Consider the following 27,283-nt stretch of genomic DNA (forward strand, 5'->3'; position numbering starts at 1 on the left):
TACAACACCACTTAGTATACAAGTACCTAAATATCTAAGCTTAAAACATCAGATGTTTGACTCATACTGGAAAAGAACAGTTTAGTCTATTCTCAACTGAATATAACACATGAAAAATCAGTTTTTTAAAAAAAAAAATTGGTCCATGTGGACAAATGAGTAAATGATCCTACTCATACACTGTATGAATGAGACCTATATTTAATATTGATAGCAATAATTAAAATGCTTGTGTCTTGGAGAAATAAGGTAGGGTAACATTTTTTAAAAAATTAATGTGTCTAACATTGATCATCCTTGCAAATTTCATTGGGTAGTATTCAATGCTAGTGCTATCCAGAGTAGATCCATTCAAGTTAATAGACATGACTAACTTAGGTTCATTAATTTCAATGGGTCTATCCGAGTGGGACTGAGCTAATTTTAGCATAGATAAAGACACTTTAATTCTCTGCAAAATATCTCATGTATTTCCTAAGCACACACAAGGAAGGTGGAGATAATTGTGTAATCGTACCTGATGCAAATTACAAGTTATTAATGATGATAACAGAATGTGTTGGCAAAAGTCTACTGTGCAATCTCAACTATGTGTTTTAAAAATAATACACAATATGGACTGGAACATAGGAAAAAATAGAATCTGTAATGAAGTTGCCACTGGTCTAGGGATCTGGCTCTTGATGGGTGGCTTCTAAGATCTTCCTACTTTGCACCCCTTCCCGGCTGTCTTCCACCCGTCCCATCTGCTTGCTCCCACAATCCTATGACTGCTTTTATGACAGCAGATGTGGGGGTAAGGGGTTAAAATCCACATGTAATCATCCTCTGGTTAGCTCTGACCATCTTTGCAGACAAGGGGACAACAAAGCCTGATCCCTCCCTACCCATACTTACATATTGTTGACCTCTATACATTTTAAATTGTTTTAAATCCCTACCACTTTTTCAGCATTCTGGAATGCCTACCATATAGTGGAACCTCCCAGTTCCACTGCTAAAATAAAACTGGGGAAAACTCTTTATTGCTGATGCTTAGTACCTAGGGCTCCATACAGGTGAGCCCTGGAGTCTATTTTAAACTCTAGGCCTGGCCTCTGGTTATGTGCAGAAACTCTTTCCAGCAGGAGGAGTAACTGCAATTGACCCCAAATATCTACAATTAGGTTGAGAGGTTCTCGTGTCAAAAACTGCACACAGGAACATGCCTTATACTATGTCTGACCCTTCATCCATCATGCCCAGTATTGCCTGCTCTGGCTGGCAGCAACTCTCTAGCAGAAGGCTTTCCCATCACCTACCTGACTGGAGATGCTAGGATTTGAACCTGGAACTTCCTATATGCAAAGTATATGCTCTACCCACTGAGCTATGGTCTCATCCAAGACTTCTGGGCCAGCATAAACTCTAGGACTTTTCATGTTTTGCACAGATAACTGCAGATAGATGAACAGGAGCTGCATTTTCTTTTCTTTTCTTGCCTTACTTAGCCCTTTTATTTATAACCTGGGGACTATGGAGTGAGGAATGGGATTTGAGAGATACTATATAGGTTGCTTCCAGCTGACCTATTTATTGGGCATTGTCCTGATATGTTTATGGAAAGGTTAGTTAACATTGTGTCAACCAAATTGATTCCCCACATTCCCCATCACTTTCCTTATCGTAAAAAGTCTGGAGGGGGGTTGGGGGGAGAAGTGGGTTTGTTGCACAAGAGCTCAGATTGACTTTAACTGCCCAACCTGAATTTGCTGGTATGTGATTGAATCCCACCTGAAAATAGTGACAATCTGGAAGTGTCCATAGTTATCTGAGTAATTCATGTGGCTATTGTATAAAATACATAGAGTTTTAAGGGGAACAGGCTTTGAAGATCAAACTTTCCCCCATCTTTTTTTTTTAGGGGGGGAGGAGTTACATTGGAGTTACTCTGTTGATAATATAGGGTTTTGTGGTGATTGAAACACAGATTAGCTACAGATGAAACAAAGTTCTTCATAGGCTCCTAAACAAAAGTAAGGGCATGATCCAGGCACAATTAAGCATTTTGCTGAAATTAAGATTACTCTTAATTTAGGTCTAGCTCCCCAGTAGGAAGGATAAATGTAAAGAGGAGTTGTTACTTTTTTCTGGTTTATTAGTTCTTTCAGCAATAAAGATATCTCAGTGATCTCAATGCGGCAGAATTCATTGTATGCTTAACCCTCCCACTGTAATCAGTGGGATTAAAAAGTGCTGTTCTTTAGCCAGATCCTGCCCAAAATGTGCATTTTAAACTAAAAACATTCAAAACTGACCATGTGCTTTTGACAATTTAAGATTATGCCCCCTGTTTCTCCAAGATAGTGTTAAAAAAAAAATTAAACCCTTACATTCATTTCAGATAAACTCTTATATCACCACATCATTTAGTAACATTGTGCTTTTTTTCCAAAATAAAAAACCCTAAAGTTATACGAAACCCCGGTACATGATCTTTACAATTTTAAAGAGATAAAAAGATGTGAAACAAAGTATAAAGCATGCCACTGGTTCATGAACTTCATTATACCGGGGAGGGGGGGGAGAAGGGAAATCACAGCAACTGACAGTTGCCATAGAAATGTTCAAGCAGCTAGCGCTTGTTTACAAGAGACATCTCTCTATTGTTTTTTCTTTCTTCAATCCTTCCTAACTATGGCAAATCAAAAGCAATTGAGCAAAAGGGAAGAATAGAGGCATTTGAATAGGAAATCAAACCCAGTATTTCAAAGGATACAGGTTTCTAATAATATTTGATCCACCCTGTTATTATTTTTTTTCCTGTTTAGGTTATATCCCTGCTGTAGCTATTGGCTTGTGTGTGTGTGTGTGTGTGTGTGTGTGGTGTGTGTGTGTGTGTTCTTAAAAAACTTAATTTTCACCCTGGAAAAATTAAGATTAAAAATTAAGGCACCAAAGAAATTCTGCCCTTTATAGCAATAAACCACCATAAAGCTGGCTCACTTTTGCAGCTTAGCTGAAAATTGTACATGTGCTGGAACTGTATGAAGGACTTCTGATTAAGATTCCATAAAAAGGTGTTATTGCACCCTATTGGGTTAGTTGAACCAGACACAAATACATCTGAATGGTGTCAATACTAGATCACAATGTGAGTTTTTGCTCTTCAACTATATCCAGTTTTTCTCAGAGCCATTATTCTTGGGCAAAAAATATACCTCCCCTTTTGCTGGTAATAATTTGTTTATCAAATATATAATAAATTGATATGCACAAAGGAGATTCCTCTTAATACATGTCAGATTCCCTAGGGGAAGGGTATGTGAAAAGGGTTGTGTTTTCTCCATCTGGTTTATTGTGTATGAGTATGTGTTTCCAGCAAAAAAAGCTAAAATATACATTGCAATTCAACTGTGCTCTTTATGAAGATTCCATATATTTATAAATAGTTCTGTGATGCAGACAATACAGTATATACGCTCTGATGCAATCTGCTCCCCAGTCATTTAAACTATCCATGAAGCATGTGATATGATTGTATTGGCTGTATAAAACTATAAGAAAATTCATCCGGAATGAAATTTTGTTTGATAAATTCGACACGCTGTGTGTGCTTAAGAACTGTAATTAAGAGGAAGAGGGTTCATATTTTGCTTCCTTTACTGCAACATATTTTGCCACCTGGTAAGCATTCCCTTTTTCGTAAGGATTTCTTCCAAGATTCATTCATGTTGCTTTTGTCACCACGCCCCATCTCAAAATAATCATAGCATTTGCTTCTACATTCAATGCCATGATCACTTTTCATAGGTTCCCAATCTGAAGCACAGTCTCGTTCTATTTCATGGCTTCCTTTTTCATTGCTTAATATTGACTTGTCTTGATTGCCATGTGGCCCAGCATTAGTAATGAAAATTTCATTGGCATGTATCTGATCATCACTCCTGTAACCTGGGGCACAGCCAACACCATATTCCACCTGTTGGGAACAACTTGGCAAAGATATGGAGGAGGACGATGACGAGGAGGAATTTCCCATTGCAGAATTAGTAGAAAATGGTAAACTTAAATAGTGGCTGCCACATTCTTGATAAAAACAGCAGGCGTGGATTTTTTCACAGTCCTCCCTTGCCATCCGAAGGCGTTTTCTGTAAGGACAGTCATGAGACATAAACCACTCTTGGGTTGTGGGCCCCCCAAAGGAGCAAGCAGGAAAACACCAGTTATTTTGCATGATTATTTCCCCATGAATTCTCTTCATTAAATTATTTATGAGAACAGATCTCCTTAGGTAGACTTCTGGATCATCGATGTACTTTAATTTTTCCAAAGACATGTAAAGGATATGTGCCCGTTCCTCAAAGACAGATATCGTCTACAAATGAAAGAGACAGGAGATAGTAACAACAAAGATAAGCATAATGCAGATGAACGGAAACATGTTGTTGATATTTTACCTGTCTGACCATCATTTAGCAGTTGGGGCAACCATCTTTCTTTCTTCCTTCCTTCCTTTACAGCCAATTCAACTTTCCCAAACCTACTCAGTAGTTGGGTAGCCTGCTGATTGGTATGCTTGTAGTTACCAAAGTAGACCTTTTACATCCAGGAAAACTACTTAGTCAGTAGTCAGCATCTGAAGGAAACCAGTGCTAGAGGGTGGTATTCAATGATAGTCCTACTCAGAGTAGACCCACTGAAGTTAATAGATATAACTTGTTATGTGCCTTCAAGTTGATTACGGCTTATGGCGACCCTATGAATCAGTGACCTCCAAGAGCATCTGTCATGAACCACACTGTTCAGATCTTGTAAGTTCAGTTCTGTGGCTTTCTTTGTGGAATCAATCCATCTCTTGTTTGGCCTTCCTCTTAGATTAATTAATTAATTAATTAGATTCATAATTTCAGTGGGTCAACTCAGAGTAGGACTTAGTTGACTACAACCCACTATGTTTACTTCTTTGCATTGCTACTACAGTTGTGAGGAATCTTCTTGAGCAAAACTATGACAGTGTAGTGAACAGCGTATATAGCGGGGGAAATTAAACCAAAAACTTTCCATATTTTCTGGAGTAACATACCTCTTCCAACTATACTTAACCGCTTTGAGCATTTTTAATAGAAAGGCAATATAGAAGTATTTCAAATGAATAAATAGTTCATAGGAGATTTGCAGGAATATTAATTAACTAGCAGGATGCTAAGAAACATTTAGAAGTTCTTTATCACTGAAAAACCCAGGCCTTCTTTCCTAAGCAGGCTGGCTATTTCTTATCCACGTATCAGCAACCCATAGGTGTCTATGTATTCCTGTCATAGAACACATAGTATCCAGAGCTGCCCTTCTGTGAACAGAAGGACTCCTCTTGTTTGCTGAAGGGACTGCAGTACAGCAGAAATTCCTCCTAGAAAAATGGTGGAGGTAACTTTCACCCATGTCCACACTTGCACACCACCTCCCATGCTATTCTGAAGGGTCCTCCAACCTTCTGTATCAGGTTTTCATGGGGCTGCAGGGAAAAAGAGAATTGGAGAAAAATAACCCTTGCCCCTCTTCCTCCATGGTGACCATTCTGTGCACAACGTTCCTCTCACTACAACCCTGGATCCATGCTAATGTTACTAAGAAGGACGGCTGAGGGTATATAAGATATACATCCATTTTTTATTTTGAAGCTAATTTGAAGCCACCTAGTACCTATTTTTCAGGAAACCTGCCAGCTTTTAGGGGAGTCTGGACAAGTTGCCATCCAGAGCCCCCCACATTTCACCCTGGCTGCTCCACCACTTTTTCCCCTTCTCTGCCACATGGGTCATTTTGGTCTCCTCCCCTCAAGCTTCCCAGACAGTGGGGCAGCCTTTTTTTCTAAATTAGTTGCACTGCCAGGCTCATTATGCAATGAAGCATTGGCAAAGGCTCCAGGTGCACCTGCCATCTTCATTTCTTCAGAGGGTCCTGGGCCCCATGGAGCCAAGAAGCATTCCAGGGAAATGAAGGAGAACCTTCATCAGTCCTTTACTGAGCAGTGCATCCAACTACCCCATCCTGTGTACATTTTCCTATTTAAAAAAGAAAAAGTAATGTTGTGGTGACTGGCATCAGCTTTGGTATACCCATGCCAAGTCTTGACACTGTGCCTGTTTCATGCTGCAGTTCCTTCCTCACCCCCATCATCTGCTGCTGTCTTTGCTGGTCATAAGGGCGCTCCTGGTCTGTGGCTGGGGCCAATTTCATGTTTCTTCCTGCCAGGTATGGTGTCAGTTCCTGTTTTCTGAAGCTGCTTCTGCTTTTACTTTGCATATTTTGGATAATATATGGGCAGAAGCAGCTTCAGAAAACAGGAAGTAATGCTATTTATTTCTTTATACATCAAGTATCCAGCCAATGTTTTCAAGTTCAGAAGCTTGAGTGAAGGAAGTGTAGACTACCAACTGACAAATTTGCCCTTGGAATAATTGCCTCCTTTCTTCCTCTCTCAGCAGATTAACATAAGCTAAAACGTACACCAGTATTGTATGAAGAGAAGGTATTCCTCTTGGTTTCTTGTTTTTCTTATTCTATTTTGCCCTTGTGGCTAAAGAATTTTTGGCAGAGAGGAAAAATCTTTCCTATGAAGATTATAGCGAAATTTTCCAATTGTCCAATATTTCATAAACATGCAGCCTCTCTCAAACCAAAGTAGCAACCCTTCCCTTTCAGCAAAGCATCTCTTTTGCACATCTTGACACACTTCTTGTGCCTTAGAAACTATTTCCAGGGTGTGTGCATTCACCCCACTTTGAAACAGAATTTGTACTAATTTCTAACAAACATCTATTTCTAGGAAAACTATGGAACACAACAAAATTTAGCCTACTGTAAGTGAAATAGGATGAAGTAATTAGTTGCCCTGCTGAAAAAATATTGTTCACAGTAAACACATATTTCTATACAAGAAGCTCATTGTATGTGGTTAAAGCAATTGAAAGAGACATAATCTTTCACCTTAAGGTCTCTGGTTCAGTTGCAGTAACTGTTGCCTGTAACTGGTAACCAGTAAGTATCTGGCAGGCTGCTCTGTGCTTTCTGTGAAACTGTCTCATCTCTGTCCAGTGGCCAGTGGAATACTATCTACATTACAAAAATCACCATCGTATTTGGCAATCTTACTTATCAAAAAGGTCATGATGCACATGAACCATGGAGTCCAACGTTCCCCTGAGCTTAAAGCTTGATTTTCCAGATGTCCAGGCAATATGGCAATCTTGCAATGTTCTTATACATTAATGTACTATCTGTATTATTACAGGGTGGAAAGAAAAATATCGGTTGCAAGAACTGTAAAATTGGTACCTAATTTCATAATGGGAGGGGAGGAGGGAGAATGAACAACGAATTAGGTAAGGCTCTATATATCTAAACATCATGTATTCAATAAAACACTGTTTTACTAATACGGATACATACTATGACTCAGAAATTAGAACATTTACTCTTTAATGGGAGCATTCTGTAGGACTATACCCCCTAGAATGGCACTTTTAATTATATTCCATTCCACTATGATGAGCTATTCTGTACATCTACTTTTGGGGAGCCAAACTCATCATTGTTTTATGAGTATGCCCAAGCAAAGCTGCCTATTACACTAAAATGTCTCATTGCAGTTGTTCTGCGTCTGTCTGGAACGTGCAGGATATATTCACAATGAATGCAATAATAGTAGCTTTTGCTACCTGTTACAATGAAGAATAGTACATGGATAGAAAACAAAGTTTTGTTATGTTTAATATTCTTGCGGCTTTCTGAATTGCAGAGCCTCCCACAGAGTGAAATGCAAACTAATTATTTATAACAATAAATAAAATGTATTATTTATATCAGCTTGGATCCTGATTGAAAAAAGTTTGCAGAAAAGGACTTTCCCACCCCCTGCTTCTCCGAAACATTTCTCTGGAGGGTCAGGGGAACCCTCACACACCTGAACACTAAGGGATGGGGCACAACAATCTGCTATGGAAGGAGAGTTTATGGGAGTTGACTCTGCTCACAGAAGTTCCCTCTGCCCAGTTATGGGTGAATCCCCCTCCTCCTCAGCAGCACCCCACACTCTGTTCCCACACTGTTCAGGAGAATCCACTGATCATCCAGAGAGGCATTTAGGGGATGGGGAGTGGAGCACAAGGGAGGAAGTGATGGAAAAGCCAACTTCTGTAGGCTGCCTTCCATCTGCAATACTCCAGATCCCAGCCACAGTATACTGTGATTTTCTCAGGTGTTCAATTACTTTAGGGCCAAAATAGAAATTCCACTTCAACATGCAAGGTGATAAAAAGCCTTTACATGTGATTGCTGCTCCACACAGAAGAAGGTCTTGTTTACTTTTAATTATTTACTTACTTAATTAATTAATGGTTCAAAGTGGCTAATAAAATAAAAAGCTAAAGTGCATACTGCAACAATATAATGACCATGTTTTTTTAAAAAAAAATCCAGATTAACAACACAATCTATACATGTTTACTCTACACACACACACACATGCTACACTTGATCTTAGCCAAAAGGCCGAGAAGCAATACATGTTTACTCAGAAGTAAGTCTCACAATGCACAGCGAGGTTTATTCCCCAGTAAATCTGTTTAGGACTGCAGCCCATAAAAGCATAAGAGGTTTTAGCAGAACATATACATCAACAAACATGTGACAGTACAGAAAGTCAGGAAGAAGGAGCAACTCTGGACCACAATCAGGGAAGGTATTTCAGTGCCTTGGAGCGACTGCCCAAAACACAGCTGCAGCAGGGCTTATAACAGGAAAAGTATTCTCAAGCAAATGTGAGCCTTAGCTAGTGGAGACAAGTGCCAACACTTTGAATTCAGCCCAGCAACAAGCTGGCAACCAATGAAAAGGCTCCTTAGCACATGTATCATATGAATGGTGCACAGGGTGTGCATGCAAATGCCAGCATAGTGGCACCGCTGGTGTGCATGTTTTAGGAATATGCCTTGGACTGAGTCAGACCATTGGTCCATGTAGCTCAGTGTTGTATACACAGACTAGCAGTGGCTCTGTAAGGTTGCAGGCAGGAGACATTCACAACCCTACCTAGAGATGCTGAGGTTTAAACCAGGGATCTTCTGTATACAAAGCAGGTGTTTTACGAATGAGCTATGGCCCTTCCCCAAAGGACATGTTTTACATATCCTTCTGTGATACATATTGTAAAGAGTGCTTAAATGTAATTGCTTTTGGTCTGCTTGTGCCTATGCACAGCAATACTGTACATAAACTGGCCCTCATAATTCTTATTACAACCCTGTGAGGTGGGTTATAATTAATGTATCTATGTTCATCACTGGGGTTGGAGGACAGCGGTCTGGTTAAGGCCATCCAATGTGTTTATGGTTGAGTTGAGATTAAGCTTGGGCATTTGGCTCATAGTTCATGTTCAGGACTTGCCCACATCTCTGCACACCTTCAGAGTACTTCTGCTCCATTTCTCCCTGCACCATTAGTAAAATGTGGCATCTGAACCTGGAGTTCCCACATTTATCTAAATGAGATCAGTCCTTACCTAGGATATTTTGCCCAAGTTTAAGCCTGTCATTTCAGCTGGGTGAAGCAACTTGCATCAGGTGGCAGATTTGGGGGTGCCATTAAAGAGCAGCAAATTGACAGTTTTTTGCTCATGATTATATTTTGTTCAGCTACCATACGTCAGGCCATTTAGATTCTTTCGTCAGCCACCAAAATGTCGTTGGCTACCTCTGTATTTACCTGCTAAGAATGTGGATCCAATATGGTGGGCAAGGAATAATGTACTTGCAGTGGGAATACCAGCAATGGTGGCAGTAGCGGGAAGAATGCAGGGGCAGGAGGAAAAACTAGAAGCAGGAGTGAGACTGCTTATTTTGCATTACTCCTGGTGTTTTCCTTAGCTGCCATAGGCATTTACCATCACTATAGATCAGGAGCAGTGAGAGGCACATCTGGAGTGTCCCAGTGAGAGCCCACCCAGGTTCCATCTGCCTTATCCAACATGCACATGAGAGTACGTAAATTTGGAGCACATGGTTGGAAGAATATTCAGATGCATTGTCCAGAGGCATGGGATTGTCCCATGAAGGAGCTTCTATCATTGTTCAAATGAAGCTAAGTATGGAGACATGGAATGGTGACATCAAGGAAAAACCTTGTTATTGAATTAATTCTTATAGTTAATAGATTATTATACTATTGTTCTTTTACTTGCTTTATATTTTGATATGTGCTATGTTTTGATATATTTTTTATTCTGATATTTTGTGTTAATTGAGGTGTTTGCTGTTAGCCTTTTTGGGTTTCTATCAGAAAGGAAAAATGGGACAGAAGCAATCAATGAAGTGAAATGCATTTCAACAACCATACTATCTCCCAGTTTGTGTGTTATCTAAGGAGCAGGAGGGAATCATGCTTCCCATCTCACTGGACATAGAAGTGTTCAGGATGTGTGTGTGGTATTTGCATGCATCAGTGCATTACGGTGTTGATACATGTACAAAGTGTCCAAGCTATGAGATGGAAGTGCCCTATCCAAGTTCCAGAATATAATTCTTAAACATATGTGTGTGTGTACTGCCTTCAAGTCGATTCCGACTTACGGCGACCCTATGAATAGGGTTTTCATGAGGCTGAGAGGCAGTGACTGGCGCAAGGTCACCCAGTGAGCTTTATGGCTATGTGGGGATTCGAACCCTGGTCTCCCAGGTCGTAGTCCAACACCTTAACCACTACACCACACTGATGTACATATATACTATAACATATATACTTTCTCATTTATTAGAGCAAGAAATATATACATCAACTGATTGTGGTAAAGAAAGCAGAAGTGAGAACCATTTCATTCATCATTCCAGCTGTGTACAAGTGTAAACAAAAGCAGATATAGACATGTAAAAAGAAAGAGCAAAGTCATTTATGTAGAAACTGAAATACGGACATAACTTGGGTGGAATATTTCAGATTTAAGCAATGCATCTTTATATCCAGGGTATAATCTGAAGGCACATGAGGCCACCACTTTGCTGAAACTAAGCAAGTGTGGATATGGTCAGTGCCTGGATTAGTGACTACCTGGAAACCATACATATGTTGCCTTAGGTTTCAAGACAGAAAACCTGCTAATGGTTGCTTTTTAAAACTTACTTTAGGTGTACAGCTGCTGAGTGGTGGATGAAAATCCTCTTCTTCCACATATTTCCTTTTAAAGTATGTGATCCTGGATGTTATAGGATTTGAAATTCCTCTGTGGTGAGATCCTGTGGAAAATAAATTACATGTAACAATCTGCCTGAGCCCCCTCCCCCTCATTCTTTTCTTTCCCAGTGCATCAGAACTCTGCTGCAAAGTCTATATATACTTATGGTATTAACAAAACAAACATCTAGTTTAATAATAGTTCATGTGAAAAAATGTTGTATGCAATGGAGGGTTGTGCTGCAAGACAGTTTAAGAAACAAGTCTGTTTATTTAAGTACAGTTGTCACATTAGCTTAAGCATTCTCTGCATATTAGACTTTAAGAAAACTTTTATTCTGGCTGTTCAAACCCTTTGAAAAACTGCAGCATTCATTGCTACACTCTGTACTAAGTCACGGAATTAGAAAGTATTAGAATCTTTAAAAGATAGACAGATTAAGTTTAACACATTGGTAGTAAGTATTAGATGCTTGAGATATGACAGTTTGACTTAACCAAAAATATGCTTGGTAAAATCTAGGCAGATATTCTTGGTAATTAACACTTTTAATAACTTTTTTGTCATTACTGTGTGCTGCCACTTTCTTGGGAAAGACTGTAACAATTAGTAGTTTGCAAATTCTTGGAGAGGGGGGATTATTAATGGATGTAGTTAAGTGGGCTGCTGCCTGTGAAAGCCACATTAACCAAGTTTTTGCTTTTAATAGCTCAAGTGCCACAGTACTTTTCATTTCCCCCAAATTTCATTTTTAATAAGTCATCCGAATAGAGGAAGACATGAAAGAACACTGGCCTTATGGGAAGTCAAATCCAATTTGTAATTTATTTATCAAATAAGCATAATTCGCTATAATAACCAATTTGGGATGGTGCCCTTTAGCTCAATAGAAAGGGAGTGATTTGGAACAGGTAGCCAAAAATGTAATTACTTTGAGCTCTTTTGAGACCAGTGGATGCTGTAATGTAGCCTGGGTCACAATATTCCAATCAAACCATATGCTACTATTGAGAGTGAAATTTTAATTATTGCCCAGCATTTAATATGGTCACCTGTTTGCAGTTTATTACATTTTCCTCCTAGAGTTAATTTCAGCCTCCAGTAAATTATATACAAGACAATGTGGGTGGCATATAGTTTCCTTTGAGACAGAGCACCCCAAGAACTTGCTTCTGATGCTGCAGCTCAGCCATAGAACATGTAGTGTATCTATTTATTTATAAAAATAGCATGATAACAACTAGCCAACAGACTCATACAATGTCTATAGACAAAATATTAAAACATTTAAGCAATCATCAATTTTGAAAACCAAAATTGGTTTTCATTTTCATTTTGAAATGAATGAACTATTATCATTTTGGAATCTTAATCTTAATCTTTTTTCATAAAAGACATTTCTTAAATATATTTAGAATCAGGCCTTGCTGGACTGCTAAAGAATGGTATGCCAACGTAAAGTAAGACAAGAGTAGCGCTAAGCATGTTTAAAGTGCTCTCCCACACTGAAAAAATACAGTTGACCCCACTCACACATCTACAAGTAGATGGTTTGGTCCACTTTAGAGGATCACATAAACTATGGTTAGGTGATCAGGAATGAGCCATGGTAAGCTTGGGGCTCATTGACTCATCCCTCTCCTTTTTATCTTCTTCAGATTCAAGAGAAGGAGTACAAAAGCTTCCAAGTTTACATCAGAACTATCCACAGTTGCACATTATGTCCAAACCCAGGGGATTTTAATTTTAACCAATTTAATTGAAACCACAATTGGTTCCTGGTTTGTTTTAAGGAATTTTGGTTAGAACAAACCACAGTTCCATGAGTATGGACTCTTCCATTCATCTGCACTTACATACAAAACAATAGAAGAGGGTGAGCTCTTATCTAGACCATATTTTGCCAACCTGATGCCCTTCATCTATTTTAGACTTCAACTCCTATCAGCCCCATGCTGGGTGGGGATGATCAGAGCTATAGTACAAAACATCTGGAGGGCACTGGGTTGGCAAAGGCTAATCTAGACCATGGCATTATGAGAAATTCAATTCTTCCTAGAAGTCATAGCCTCTTCCCTGAAATTCAGAGAGTTTTACCCTAAATGTAAATTGGGAATGGGGCTTGTTGAGGATACTTGGGGCCTAGCTGCATGTAACATTTCTTGTAGCCATATCAGTGGATTTTATTTTTAGATTAATTCTAGGTATGTGGGAGGGGAAAGGGAATTTTCATTTGCATCAATGGGCACTCCCCCCCCCATTTCTAACTGTAGTGAGGGGTGATTTTGGTCAGGAGGGAAAGGTTAAACTTCTCTTCCCTGTGCAAAGGAAATCTCTCTCCCCCTGCCCCCATTCCTAGATTTACATTTTTAAAAATCTGCTGCTATGGCTGCAAGCCACACAATTGACATAGTATGTAAAACTCTTAAGGGTGTGGGAAGGGTATGCTACAGGTGGTGAAAATGCCTTCAAGTTGATCCCGACTTATGCGACCCTATGAATAGGGCGTTCATGGTAAGCAGTGTTCAGAGGGGGTTTACCATTGCCTTCCTCTGAAGCTAGTCCTCCCCAGCTGGCTAGGGCCTGCTCAGCTTGCCACAGCTGCACAAGCCAGACCCTTCCTTGTCCGCAACTGCCAGCTGGAGGGCAACTGGGTTCCTTGGGACCATGCAGCTTGCCCATGGCTGCACAGGTGGCAGGGCACATAACCCCTGAGCAGAGCTTGGAAAAGTTACTTTTTTGGACTACAACTCCCATCAGCCCCAGCCAGCATGTCCACTGGATTGGGCTGATGGGAGTTGTAGTTCAAAAAAGTAACTTTTCCAAGCTCTGCCCCTGAGCCACTCACTGTGGGGGTGAGCTTTAGTTGGCCCTTGACACCCAAGAGACATGAGCAGGGATTTGAACTCACAGACTCTGAATTCCCAGCCAGGCTCTCCTCCCCACTGTGCTATACCAGCTCTCTAGGTAGTAGGAGACTGTAAATACAGAAGATTGAAATGCAAGATGAAGTAGTAGACCCTTGTCTGGACCATGCTGCTTCAGACTGCAGGAGGGGGCTCTTGTAATTAAATGCTCCTCCATACAACAATCACACACTCACACTCACACTCACACACACACACACACACACACACACAGAGAGAGAGAGAGAGAGAGAGAGCACTTAGCCACTTAGTCTGACAACTTAGTTTTTTACTTGGGATTTTTTTCAGTTTTTGTTTGTTTACATTGTATGAAGGAACATTAATCTTATGAGTCCCTACTCCCAGTCTGTAGCATCATACAGGCACAGGTTGGCCACCTCATTTTCTGTTTGTGAGGTCTATGCCCCCAAGACACCCTTGTATTTATTATTCCTACTTGTGTTCCAGGGCTCATCTATACCACCAAAAAGAGGCTCTGGGATTTAGCAAGTACCTTTCATTTTTCTAAGCTGGCCATTGCAAAACACCAATTTCCTCTGAGGTCTGATTTGAGTCAGGGCACTCTGAGGCTTTGTCCCATACTTCTTTCCCCCACCTAGGTCTCAGTGAAACCTCACCTACAAAAGTGCAAGCAGGCAGGTGATGCAAAATGCTTTCTCAAATAATCACAGTCCTTAAGGCAAACTGAACAGGTGGGAAAGATCCCTGGACAAAGGGTTTTGCTCTGATATGTCTCCTTGCAGAACAGCAGCAGCCCTGTTTCCAGTGTGCATTAGCCATGACAGCTAAGCAAAGCCTCCAAGTACAGAGGTAGAAGACTTCTTGAGTACCAGAGGCAGGGGAGAGGGGGGAGCTACAAGGGAAGGCAATTGTCTTAAAGCCCTGCTAAGAGTTTCCCAGAAACATCTTGTTCACTACTGTTGGAAACAGGAAACTGAACAAGATAGGACTTGTACCCCATTTGCACAGGACATATCAGAAACGCACTGGATGACCTCGAACCAGTCACCCTTTCAGCCTGACCTACCTCACAGGCTTGTTATAATGATAATATGGAAGGCCATATGCTGCCCCTAGCTCTTTGGAGGAAGTATCTGATGATGATGATGATTGGAAGAACCAGGTGGTGGTGGCGATGATTCAGTTATAATGCCTCGGTGCGGTGTCTCCCATCAATAAACCAACTTACCTGCCGCTGGGGGCTGCCCAGACGCTGCCCTGCCTTCGCTGTCCTGCGCCTGCGGCTGCGCTTGGCCCTGGTTGCTGTTGCTGCTGCTGCTGCTGCTGCTGCTGCTGCTGCTGCTGGAGGCTGCATCAGAGGCAGGGCTGCTCTTGCTGCAACAGCGCGACTCCCACAAGGGCTGGAACTCGGCGGCTCCTTCCGAGGAGACAATGGGCTCGCAGAAGCTGTTCAGGGGTAGCACCAGAGTCATTGCTGCGCCTCCGATCTGCAAACAAGAAACAAAGATCGCGCGGCCCGTCAGGTCAGGCAGCAGCCCGCCAACCCACCCGCTAACCAGCCTTGCCCTGCCCTGCCCTGCCCGGGCAGCGGCCATTGCGTGCCTGCGCTCCGCAGTCAGCCTGGCATCTTGCTCTCTCCCCCCTTCGGCTTCTTTCACCGCCAAGGGACCGATTCCTCCCAGCCTCTTGCCTTGGCTTCCTCACTCAAAGGGTTGCGCTCTCTCATTCATGCACTCGATGTCGCTTTCGTTCAGCAGGCGCTCCGGAGCACTTCCCCTACACAAATTCTGTTTTACACCCCGATGTGAAGCAGCTCCTGGGACCACGCGCTGTTAAACGAGGGGGGCCAGATCCAAGCACTGACCACCCCTCCCCAAATTCACTTGGAGGTAAGCGCCGTTGATTCCGGTGGCACTTACTTCCAGGTAAGGGGGAGCTTTCAGGACCGCCGTAGCCCTTCCACCTTTCCTCCGTTTGCGGACCGGCTGCCCCCAACCCCTTCGCCCGCTGCTCTTCACTCTTCGCTTAATTCAGCCCCCCCCCGCCTTTTCGGAAAGAAAGTCCAAACAAACCGATCCGAGTGATGCTCCCAGATGATCACTTTATTATCTCCGCCGGTCTCATTCGCACAAACACAGCGACCTCACCAACGACACTGTGTGCGTGTGTTTCTTATGTGTGGCAGGCTGGCTTTTCTTTCTTTTTGCACTCTTTCTCTCCCCCCCCCTGCCCGCCCACACGCCCGCCCTCCCGCTCGCCTGTCTGCCCGACTGCCTCCCTGCCTCCCTTCTTCTTGCCTTCCCCAAGCGTAACAGAGCGAGACTCTTAGGTAGTTGTTTCCACCAGCCTCGATTGGGCTGAACTGGATCTGCCTCCAGTCAAAACACTGAGATTAAGACAGAAAATTGGCTCCGGTCTCAAGCCGTGAGTTGCAGTCCCACAGGAGCCAAGCATAACATCAGTGGAGCAAGCAGAATATTAAACAGGAGCAGGAACTCCGGGGCCAGAGCCAGGCTGGGTGATCTATCCGTCCAGTCTCATCGCAAAAGGAGAGAGCGAGCGAGCGAGAGCGAGCAAACTTTCTGAAAGGGACACAGGCAACCCACATTACAACGCACTTTCTACAATAATTCACCTACACTTTGGCACACAAACTAGGCGCCTCCTCCGTCTTTCCCTGTGTTCTCAAAGAAACAAGAATTTCGTTTCTCTTCCATGCAACAGAATCCATGGATAAATAGCAATTTTACAGTTTGCTGGAGAACAGAATAGGTTATGGAGCTGTCTGCTAAATCTGGAGCACTTAAATAGTCCTTTCAGATTTTTCATCCTGAAGTCAGTGGAAATACTGTAAGACTTGATCTCAAGCCTCTGCCACTGCAAGAAGACAACAGCGTCCTCCAAAGTGGAGGGGGGGAGTTGGAAAGGGAGTGAATAGCTAGTTAGCATGTTAGGAATTAAAGTCTGTCTGGACAAGATTGATGAAGCAGGAAGGTCAAGACCAAGAACAATAATAAATAAGGAATATTCAGGACTGGTTGGTGTTCTAATGTCTGGATAATCTTTTTGTTGTTTCAACAGAGAGGAGAGGTTGCACTTACTCTTGTGTATAGGGTTGGGCCCAAAAAAAAATAGGGCTAGTATGTGAGGGCTTTTCAAGATTTCCAGATACAATTGCTTAACAGATCAAGTCTTACAGTATTTCCACTGACTTCAGGATGAAAAATCTGAAAGGACTACTTAAGTGCTCCAGATTTAGCAGAGAGCTCCATAACCTATTCTGTTCTCCAGCAAACTGTAAAATTGCTATTTATCCATGGATTCTGTTGCATAATTCTGCATGTTGGAAGCTATGAGTTTGTAATATATTCCTTTCTTTCCTAAGAGATTCTTGTCTTTTTTTTCCCACCACAGTCCAGCTTCTGTAGCCAGACTACCCACACCAACTTAGTCACTATTATGTCCCTTTGAAATTGAAGTTACTCACCACCACTAACTTGTTCCACTCATTTCAACAGCACTAACTTTCCTTGAGTTGAGGTCCACATGTTTTTGCTTTATTATTTGTGTCATGTAAATTAAATTTTAAAGAAAGGCACACAAGGTAGCCAATTCATTAAAGATGACATCAAAGATATCCCACACCCAAAACCTCAATAGCTCCCTCACTTGAACAGATGATCACTATCTGATCTCCATTTGTGAGGTGCCTAGATTAACAAACTCTCCAAAACACTGGTGTTGGATGCAAAGATGTTTTTCATGACAGACAACCTTCAAAGCCACCTTAAGAACTTCTGTTTTTGTTAGAGTAAAAACAGGATACATTTTCTCACATACATAAATAAAGGGAGAAGGGGGAGTCCAGATAGATGATAAGCAGTGGCAGCTGATGCTCACTGGGACTGATAGGGCAGAAGACAGGGAGAGCAACAGTAGGCAGAGCTTGAGCCAGTGACAAGCAGAGCCACTCCCTAATTGGTTGCAAGAAGGCAGGCAAGTGGGAACTGGCTGAGGTTGGTGGGGCAATGCCCCATTTGTCCTAACAGACTAGCTTTCACTGATGGTATGTGTGCAGAAACCTGTTTTCATACATGCATTGTCCTTGCTGTATTGGGCCTAATAAGTGTCTTATCACACTTCCATTACAGCTATCTAGCACACACATTTCACTTTGTAGGCAAAACAGACAATCTATTTATCTACATTATTTGATTGCTTCTGTAACTTGGCACAACCCCTATGCGTGTCTGCTCAGAAGTGCTGCTGAATTCAGTGGGACTTATTCCCAGGAAGTGTGCACAGTACCGTAGCCTTAGCAAGCAACTGAAAGAGAAATCCTACCAAAAGAACTGCAAAAGGTGTGTGTTAAATTTCTGTTCTGAAATACTTTCTAACAATAACTTTTTTGCACACATAGATTAATCTCAGTTAATTTCCAAAAGAGTGGTGAGTTTCAGAATCTATACATGTTGGAACACCTCTGCTACTATAGTGCTTCCGGCTTTTTAGTTCTTTGCTAAGTAAGCACTGGAAAATCTGCAGTGCCAAATTTTTGTTTAATTTGTTTAATTTGTACTTATTTTTCTTGTAAATTTCCTTAGTCCACAGACTGTTGTCTCTCACTCTGTGTCACATATCAAGATGATGTTGTCCATACTGTCCTACTTTATAATAACTGGTGTAGTGTTAAAGGTGTTGGACTATGACCTGGGAGACGAGGGTTCGAATTCCCACACAGCCATGAAGCTCACTGGGTGACCTTGGGCCAGTCACTGCCTCTTGGCCTCAGAGGAAGGCAATGGTAAACCACCTCTGAATACTGCTTACCATGAAAACCCTATTCATAGGGTCGCCATAAGTCAGAATTGACTTGAAGGCAGTCCACTTCCATTTAGACAAGAGTGCCATGTTATTTATAAGGAGGAGTTTTCAGGAGTCAGCAAGATCTACTTATCTAATAGATAGGAAATTCACTTCAATTCCATAGTTCCTGACATTTATGTATTTACCATGGAGCCCTATTCTTATATGTAATGGACGGTTGAGAACTGAGAGCACAACACATTTTCTGTACAGAAGTATAGCATAAAGGCTTGATTTTGTGGCTAGATCCATGATTTAAAACCAGTTTACAAAACTTTGTATGGGCTTCTGTGGCATGGAAACCAGACCATTTTTTTTATGGAATCCAGCTCTTAATCCTGAGGCTACCACAGACTTTCCAGGTTGCCAACCAAATGTATGCATTAAGAGAACACCCTGAGGCATCCAAAGCAGCCTGAAGGTTAAAATGTCAGACTTTCATTGCATTTATGCAGTTCTACTCAGTAAGGGGCTACCATGTGGCACTATACTGTCCCATTTGCTCACTATTCCTTCAGCAACTACTCCATTTTCACTCACTATTCCTTTGCAGTCATTATGATGCTAATGAGAGAACTGTAATGATGCCATTCACAATGTCAGTGAAAAAGGATCTTTATGCATTTCCAGAATGCCACTAAAACAGAAGTTAAATTTAAAATGCTTGTTCAATAATGCTACAAATCTGACTAAAATCCCTAAAGGCCAAAAAGTAGAGTTATGGTGGAAGCAGTGCTGGGTATTGGTAGGACCTCATTAGTTACCCCATATTCTATGGAAACACATGTGGTATTGCTAATTCTGAAACTCTTTGATTTCTTAGTTGTATGAAGCCATTATGTTTACCTTTGCTTATAAAAAAATGCAATGGAATTTATATAACTTGATGGAAGAATGTTCATTTATAATAGCTTGACAGTTCTATTCACTTTTTAATGTATAATCTGCCTTCCAGCCCACTAGGACTCTCTAGCCAGCTCACAGTAAAAGATGTCTAAAAAACGTAAAACATAATGGTAATGTATCTTTTTATGAGGTGACATGCTAATATATAATATACTAGGGGACATGCTACCATGTGAGTTAGTGTATCCACAGAAGAAGAGGCTCATGAGAGAAAGGCTGGAAAAGAATCTCAGACCAGTGTCTGGATAATTAGAAATGTGGGTTAGTTGCATTAGTCACTGAATAATCAAGTATATTTGTGCTAAATTCTGAAAACTATGTGTTACTATGGATGTGTCAGCATTTGGGGGGTGGAGGGCTTTTCATTTTATTTATTTTTTTCTGCTGCAACTTTTTCATGCATTTTCAGTACATGTGTTGAAAAATTAGATCAGGACTAATTAGGGGCACAATAAGGAACAAATCTGTAATGCCTGCAGCAGTAGACAATATGTCCACCTGTAAGGAGGTGCTGACATTTAAAGTGATAGGATGGAGCCTCTACTGAATAGATTCAGTCTGAAATTAGGTACTATTAGGCACTTGAAAAAATGGAGGCAATTGTGCGTTTCACCAAGCCCACCACACACACAGTAGCACCCCAAAGACTAACAAAATTTATTATGGCATAACCTGCACCTGATGAAGTGGACTCTAGTCCAAAACAGTATTTACCATAATAAATTTGTTAGACTTTAAGATGCCACAAGACTTTGTTGTTCTTATTCATACTGTTTGAGTGCACTTGTAATAAAACTCTAGGGATGTTTATATATTATATACTGGTTTGTTCTTGGTACCTTTATTTCCTTTTAGCATGTACTTTAGCTCACTTGAGAGCCAGTGTGGCATAGTGGTTAGAGTGTTGGACTATGACCTGGGAGACCAGGGTTCAAATCTCCACACAGCCATGAAGCTGGTGACCTTGGGCCAGTCACTGCCTCTCAGCCTCAGAGGAAGACAATGGTAAACCACCTCTGAATACCACTTACCATGAAAACCCTATTCATAGGGTTGCCATAAGTCAAAATCAAAGGCACATGAATGTTGAATTTCATATTGATTTCAAAACCAAACTTTCTGAGGATCTCAGCTTTCAACCCACTGAGAGTCTAACATTTATGGCTGTGAAGATAGGCTGAAGAATGTAGTCAATACTTGCACTCTCAGAAGCCAAAGTGAGGGGTACAATAAGCAGGACCTCTGGAATTCTGTGCCCCAAATCCCCTTCCCAGACAGACAGTCCAGATGCTGATGATTCAGGAAAATTAGCAGGAGCACATCCTCCCTTTACTTCTCCTAGCACAGGTCAAGCCACCAGAGTGACCAAGGCTATTTTGATGAAGAATGTGAGCCCAAAGCCAGAATGAAATAGATCAAGTTTCATCTGAGTTCCTGAGTTGTACAGCAACTACTCACTCAAACACTTTGCTCAAGAAGAGAAGATTTGTGATCAGCTGATGGTTGTTCAAATCCTTGGGGTCCAAAGGGAGTTTATTTAGAACTGCTGTCATCATTAACTCCTTCAAGGTAACTAGGATTACCCATTCTTCCAAGGAGATACAAGGCATTAATTACCTCCTGGTCTTAGCCAGTAATTTCTCTTGCTAGAGTTTAGTCCGTAAGGGCAAGGGCAAGAAAACAAGTGATTATCCAAGTACCATTCCCATCTTCAGGCGTAAACAACAAATTCATCCAATAAATCAGACCTATAGAGTGTTCTGGAAATGTCCAAAGGCTGAACTAAGAACATTAACATCAAAGTCAAGAGGAATGTGAGCAATTTTATCTTTGAAGTCACAGAGACCCATCAAGGTTTCATTTACATCACTTTGCAAGACAAGCTGGAAAAGGCCCTGAACCTTTTGGAAAAGCTCAGCTGGGTGGCACTGTAGATTTGATTATGGCTGAGAAGTGTTGCTTCTTGGCTGTCATAATCACCATATAATAGGCTCTAAAATGACTCTTACCTGTGTTTGGTCAGACTCACTTCAAATTTTCCGCCACTAGAATTCAAGCCATCTCAACTGCTTTGTTGCTCCCAATTTCCTAATAAATCAGGAAGTTGAATAGGCTCTATTCAATGGGAGAGAGTACGAAGAAGAGATTGTGTCAATTGCCTGGGTCTATACCCCCCAGGAGACACATGGGCTTAGGCGTACCAGCCATGCTAACTGGAAACTCCCCACGGGATTTCAATAATTCATCTGAATACATCAGCCTCTGAGAGTGGACCGCCCTACATAAGAGAATGGTCATGAAACCTCAGCAGAAAGTGATCTGGCAATTATAAGGTTGTTAAAAAGAATGTTTCCTTTTTTTAAACCACCAACTTACTAACCAGTTAAGAACACCATATCTAGAGTGTCATCCACCAGACACATTAAACCAATGACACATAAGAACAGTCCCATGGTTGTCAAGTGGCATTGGATGATGAAAGACAGATAAAAATTGGGTATGAAATATGTTGTGTCAAACCCTTGTTAACCATGGTTATAAAAAAATGAAAAATGCAGGTTGTTCCTTCCACTGTATTTTACAACACAGATGTTCCGCTTAATAAGGAACTTTCATTTTCATACAAGAAGGGTGAGAAATGAAAGCTTTAGGTACGATATTACACACTAGCACAAGTGAAAAAAGGTGGGAGGTGAGTTGACTGGTGAGTTGATTGTCTAGACCAGTCTGAAGAAGGGTAATTTCAACCCCCCTCCAAAAGTGGGTAAGTTTAAAGGCAGATGCCACCTAACAGAAACTGATAGAAGAACAAAAAGATAAAGGAAATGGTAAAGTAAAACACTAAAGAAAGCAAGGCAAATGTAGACATATGTGAAGGATAAGTATCACAGGTTCTTTAATTCTCCCTTGTCAGTGCTGATCTGACTGGCAACATAATTATTACTCAATTCATTCCTGTTAAGTACTACTCTGGAAATGTAGATAACAACTGGATTACACTTGTATTATGTTCCAAAAACAGCATGAGGGTTAAATCAACTTTGAACATTCACTTACAGAATCACCAATCCAGATGCCAACATATCAACTTAATGCTTCAATCTTCTGGGGGGGAAAATAAGCGACTGATCTTCTAAAGATGTTTTTCCCTACACCTGCTGCTCATCTGCCCCCCCTGAATAAATTCAAACAATTCATGGCATTTGTTGATGGTTTGGTGCAAAAAAAATTAGTATGAAGCAAGTGAGTGTGTTGTATTAGCTTATAAACATCTCCAGAAAATGAGGATATTTAATACCATATTTCTCTTTTATGAAATTATGTTACATAATATTTTAAACTTATAATTACTTGCTAGCATTCAGAAAAAGCAGCCATGCCTTTTTCATAAAACACACTTCTGGCTAAATATTGGTCTGTTTTGAATAAATGCATATGTCAGATTTCTCCCCTCCCCCCCAAAAAATACAAGGAGTCCAGCCAATGATGCTTTTACTACTAGTGCTCTCCAGGTTCAAATACAGGCCCTTACATCTCTTTATTTTGGATATGGAGGGAAACTGGAATTGAAGGTTCACACATGTGAAACATACTATTTTCATACTATACCACAGATGCCTTGAAACTACTTTCTTAAGGCTATCATTTTGTTTCTTTAAGAAAACAAATCATTCTGAGATTTTTTTAAAAGAAGAAGCTGTGTTTTGTGTTTCTAGCTTTCCAGAGTATGGCCTCAGGATCTCATTACCACTCTTCTGAGATCCCTAGAAACAGCTGTTTTAAATAGCTTGATTTCCTGCACTTTCTTTTTAAAATGTTGGAGGTTAATTATGTGATAATTAAGCAATGGGCTGTACTAATTGGCATTGCTCCCATTTAGTTTTCTTTACCATCAGGAAGAGATATAACATCAATAATCCATAACCAATAGATTTGTAGTATTTTTACATCAGGAAAGAGAGACATAGTAAGCATAAAACAGATTGCTCTTAATAAATCACTCTAGCTTTTCCATATAAGATGGGTATCTACTTCCCTCCTGAAGGTGGGTTGGGGGGGATAGAAATAGAAAAGGGCATCTCTTTATGATAGTTTGGAACATGAAATATAGATTAAATTAAATGCACAACAATGCTCATTTTAAGACTATTTTGTTATCTAGGAACTTGGGTTCCATTCAGTTTATTACATGAATTCTTGCATATGATGAGATAATAGCCAAGAACCTGTCAGTACTTTGAGAACAAAAAGGAGTTTATATACCCTTTGTAAGCCAATTTTCCCCTTCAAGTGCTGCCTCACTTTACCCACCATTCCAGTGAAAACACCAGTATTTCTTAGATTGTAGAAGTTGTTTTCAACATAATGTTCTGAGTTCACAGATTTGTTGAAAGCAATCTGCTGAGCACTTTCATGTGGAAAAGTTATATGGGAGAGTAACATTCCCAGATTAATTCATGAACAGATTTCCTAGATTTTTTACTACATTTTATGGACCCAGAGTTGCATTGATGATGGATCTCAATGCAACATTTTCACATGGAGGTACTCAAGTGATGTGATTGCTTTAAAAAGTCTATAAAAGCACAGAACATTTATGTGGGAAACAGGCCTAAGATAACCTAGCCTGTAGAACAATTGCATGTCATGTGGGAGAAGAGGACTGCTGTTATATAGCATTAAATCTTAAATTTCCTCATGGTTGTAATTTATATTGTTATTGTACTAGATTAGTATAAATCTTAAAGAAAGTGGGTCAAGGAACTCGGAGTGGGTTGACAAAGCAAACCACTCCTCTTAACAAAGACCTCTAAAATCACAAAGATGGTTCTCTTGATTCTTTAATTATTCTTTTAAAAAGAAGTACCAATTAAGGTTGCCTTTCCAACTGACTTTGCACCCTAATGCGGCAGTACACAAATGTCACTGGTACAATAAATTAGATGTTTTATGGGTTAATTATATTGCCGCCTTCTCTTCTGTCCACTGAATAATGCAAACAAAACCAAAATAAATGTTTTGAAGCAAAAGCAAGTTGTCTTCACTGTACCCTGTGCTACTTTCCATGAAGTTTAAGAGCTATTATTATACTTTTACAAGATTCCTTCTAAGGGAAATAAACACCAAAGGTAGGATTCCAAGGAAATGACTCACAAATATTGGCAACAGGCTTTCAAAATTGAATCCAGTCTTTGCAAGACTCTACAGCAGCTCACTAACCCTTTTTCAGTCAAAATAGACGTTGCAAATGAAAATTAAAACAGGAGCTGCTGAAGCAATGTTTTAATGTTTCTATTCTGCATCCCCACCCTCCACCTTCCCACCTCAGGGGCTTTACTTAAGATGCCATTTTTAGCTCAAAGTTGGGCATTTTTAATGATTGAGTCATTGTGGCAAGAAGGGAAAATGGGAATCACTTATCTTCATGTGCTGAGGCACTGCAGCAAAATATTACTGATAAACAGCTCCACAAATTGGCTAGGACAAAAAGGGGACAGCGGAGGGGGCCAAAGTAGAACCTGGCTAGCACACACAAATGCCTCTGGATGAGCCAGAATTAAGGCAAGGCATGCTTCTGAATGGCCTTCCTCTTGCTATTCGTTTATTTCCATGGCACTCCATTGCAGAGTCTTCGTGGACCCAATGAGCTCAGCCTTTCACCAGAGCCTCTCACATGCTCCACATATATTAATTTCCCACCTTCTGTTTCAAATGCTCGCCTTGGAATGCGGACCTCAATCCACACGTTGTCTGCGTATCCCAACTCTCCCACCTCCGTCGTTCGCACACATTGGCGCATGCCCGCCCCTACCGCAAGCATTCGTGCCACACATTTTTACCAGACAAGAAGAGCAAGAACCATTTCCAACAGCTGGTGGCCACGACGGTTTAGGTGACCCGCCTCTTCTAAGGATACACAATCCGCATCCCTTTGAAGGCAGGGGCAACCCTCTCACTCTATTGGGGAATTTTACCCGGCACATAAAATGGGTTTGCATCCAGACGTCACTCCTAGAGGAATGACATTGTATCATTGTATCTGTCTACACATACATTTGTGGTGATGGGGGGGATGAAACACGTGCATCTTAAACATCACACACACACACACCCCTATAGCCATACCCGTTGTGCCTCAGAGGCTCTGGCAGCTAGTCCCAGAGAGCCCTGAGGGTAGCAACTCATAGGCAGCTCTTTTTTCCCCCAAGGGAACCTGCTTATTGTATCCGCCCTAGAGCATAAAGAGCTATGAGGAGGAAGATGCTTCAAGGGAGGGCTGGTGAAAGGGCGCCTTGTAATTAAAACTAAAGTGGCCCGGTTATTTATAACCCCATGGAAAGAGTTGGGAGCTTTCTCCCTAATGGAGAGCTTGGCACAGCGTGCGCTCTCTGGCAAAGGCAGGCTAGGAAGGAAGAAGAGAGGGCAGGAGAGGGAGCGAAGAGGGCAAAGAAGAGCGGCCGATTTCCCGCTAGTTTCACCCTTTCTCAAAAGAGGAAAAGTTGCCAGTTACAACCCACCTCCACCCCCGCCCCGCTTCCCGTCCTCTCCCCCACAGAGCTGGGAAAAAGATCGCGGCGGCGCTGGCTTGAGAAAAGAGGCAGCTACGCCTCTCTCGAGGTGGAGACTCCACACAAATACACGCCGGTCAGCTCACCCTTCCTTCTCCCACACCCCCGCCCCACTTCCCCTCCTCAAAAGGGCGCCAGAGCTAGCAGCGAGATCCAGTCCCTCCTTTGGGCCGGTCACTTCGCGCCTCGGCTTATTTCCCCTCCCCTCCCCTTCCCTTCCCTCCCCTTCCTCCAGCAGCTTGGAGGGTCGCGCGCTTTTCTTCACACGCCACCTCGGCCACCGCCTCCATCCCCTTCCCCCTGACCAAGACAGCGCCTGAAGAGCCACCCTGGTGCTCGGGGAGAGCGCCGGCGTCGCCTGGCTGAAAGGGGGAGCCAATCTGTGGGTCGCCCTTGTAACCCTGGACAGCGTTCCCCCGTCTCTTCTCCGCCCGAGCCGCGCTTGAGGGCCAAGCCAGCCGCTTCGCCCTCGCCCCAGACCAGAACGCCTTCTCCTTACCCGCGGCTCTGTGTGGCTAGCGGCGGCGGCGCTTCCCTCCCTCAAGATCCCGCTGGCGGCCTCTTTTAGGCTTGCCCTCAGCGCCCGCTGCTGCTCCTGAGGGTGTGAGGGTTGTCTCCTCCCTCCCGCCCTCGCTTGTGTGCAGGCGGCTGTTGTGGTTGATGATAATGAACAGAGAGGCTCGCTCTGAGCACCGAAGGAGCGTGTGAAACCAGTCGATCCTGTTCTGCACATTCATGCCCCCTTGAATGAACAGTAAAATATTATGTCTCTGTGTGTGTGGTGTGTGTGTGTATATATATATATATATATTCTCCTCAGGATGCCCCCAGGGTTAGAAAGGGAATAT

The 27,283-nt window shown here is 41.8% G+C and overlaps 1 protein-coding gene and 1 pseudogene across 3 annotated transcripts; both read right to left on the reverse strand.

Annotated features, from left to right (window-relative positions):
• Positions 1-218: 218 nt before the first annotated feature.
• Positions 219-27,133, reverse strand: SERTAD4 (SERTA domain containing 4). 3 transcript variants are annotated; one of them, XM_061625301.1, is made up of 4 exons: positions 26,935-27,133; positions 15,323-15,581; positions 11,155-11,267; positions 219-4,357 (listed from the first exon to the last, which is right to left on the reverse strand). In XM_061625301.1, exons 2-4 carry the CDS (start codon positions 15,564-15,566, stop codon positions 3,626-3,628), a joined length of 1,089 nt encoding a protein of 362 aa, XP_061481285.1. In that variant the 5' UTR covers positions 15,567-15,581; positions 26,935-27,133; the 3' UTR covers positions 219-3,625. The 3 variants fall into 3 exon arrangements, with proteins under 3 accessions (XP_061481285.1, XP_061481287.1, XP_061481286.1); XM_061625303.1 differs by lacking the exon at positions 26,935-27,133 and adding an exon at positions 16,734-16,798; XM_061625302.1 differs by lacking the exon at positions 26,935-27,133 and adding an exon at positions 16,167-16,257.
• LOC133384724 (U2 spliceosomal RNA) lies at positions 8,408-8,544 on the reverse strand (annotated as a pseudogene).
• Positions 27,134-27,283: the final 150 nt, after the last annotated feature.

The sequence above is a fragment of the Rhineura floridana genome, chromosome 4, assembly GCF_030035675.1.
Source record: "Rhineura floridana isolate rRhiFlo1 chromosome 4, rRhiFlo1.hap2, whole genome shotgun sequence".
Taxonomy (NCBI): Eukaryota; Metazoa; Chordata; class Lepidosauria; order Squamata; family Rhineuridae; genus Rhineura; species Rhineura floridana.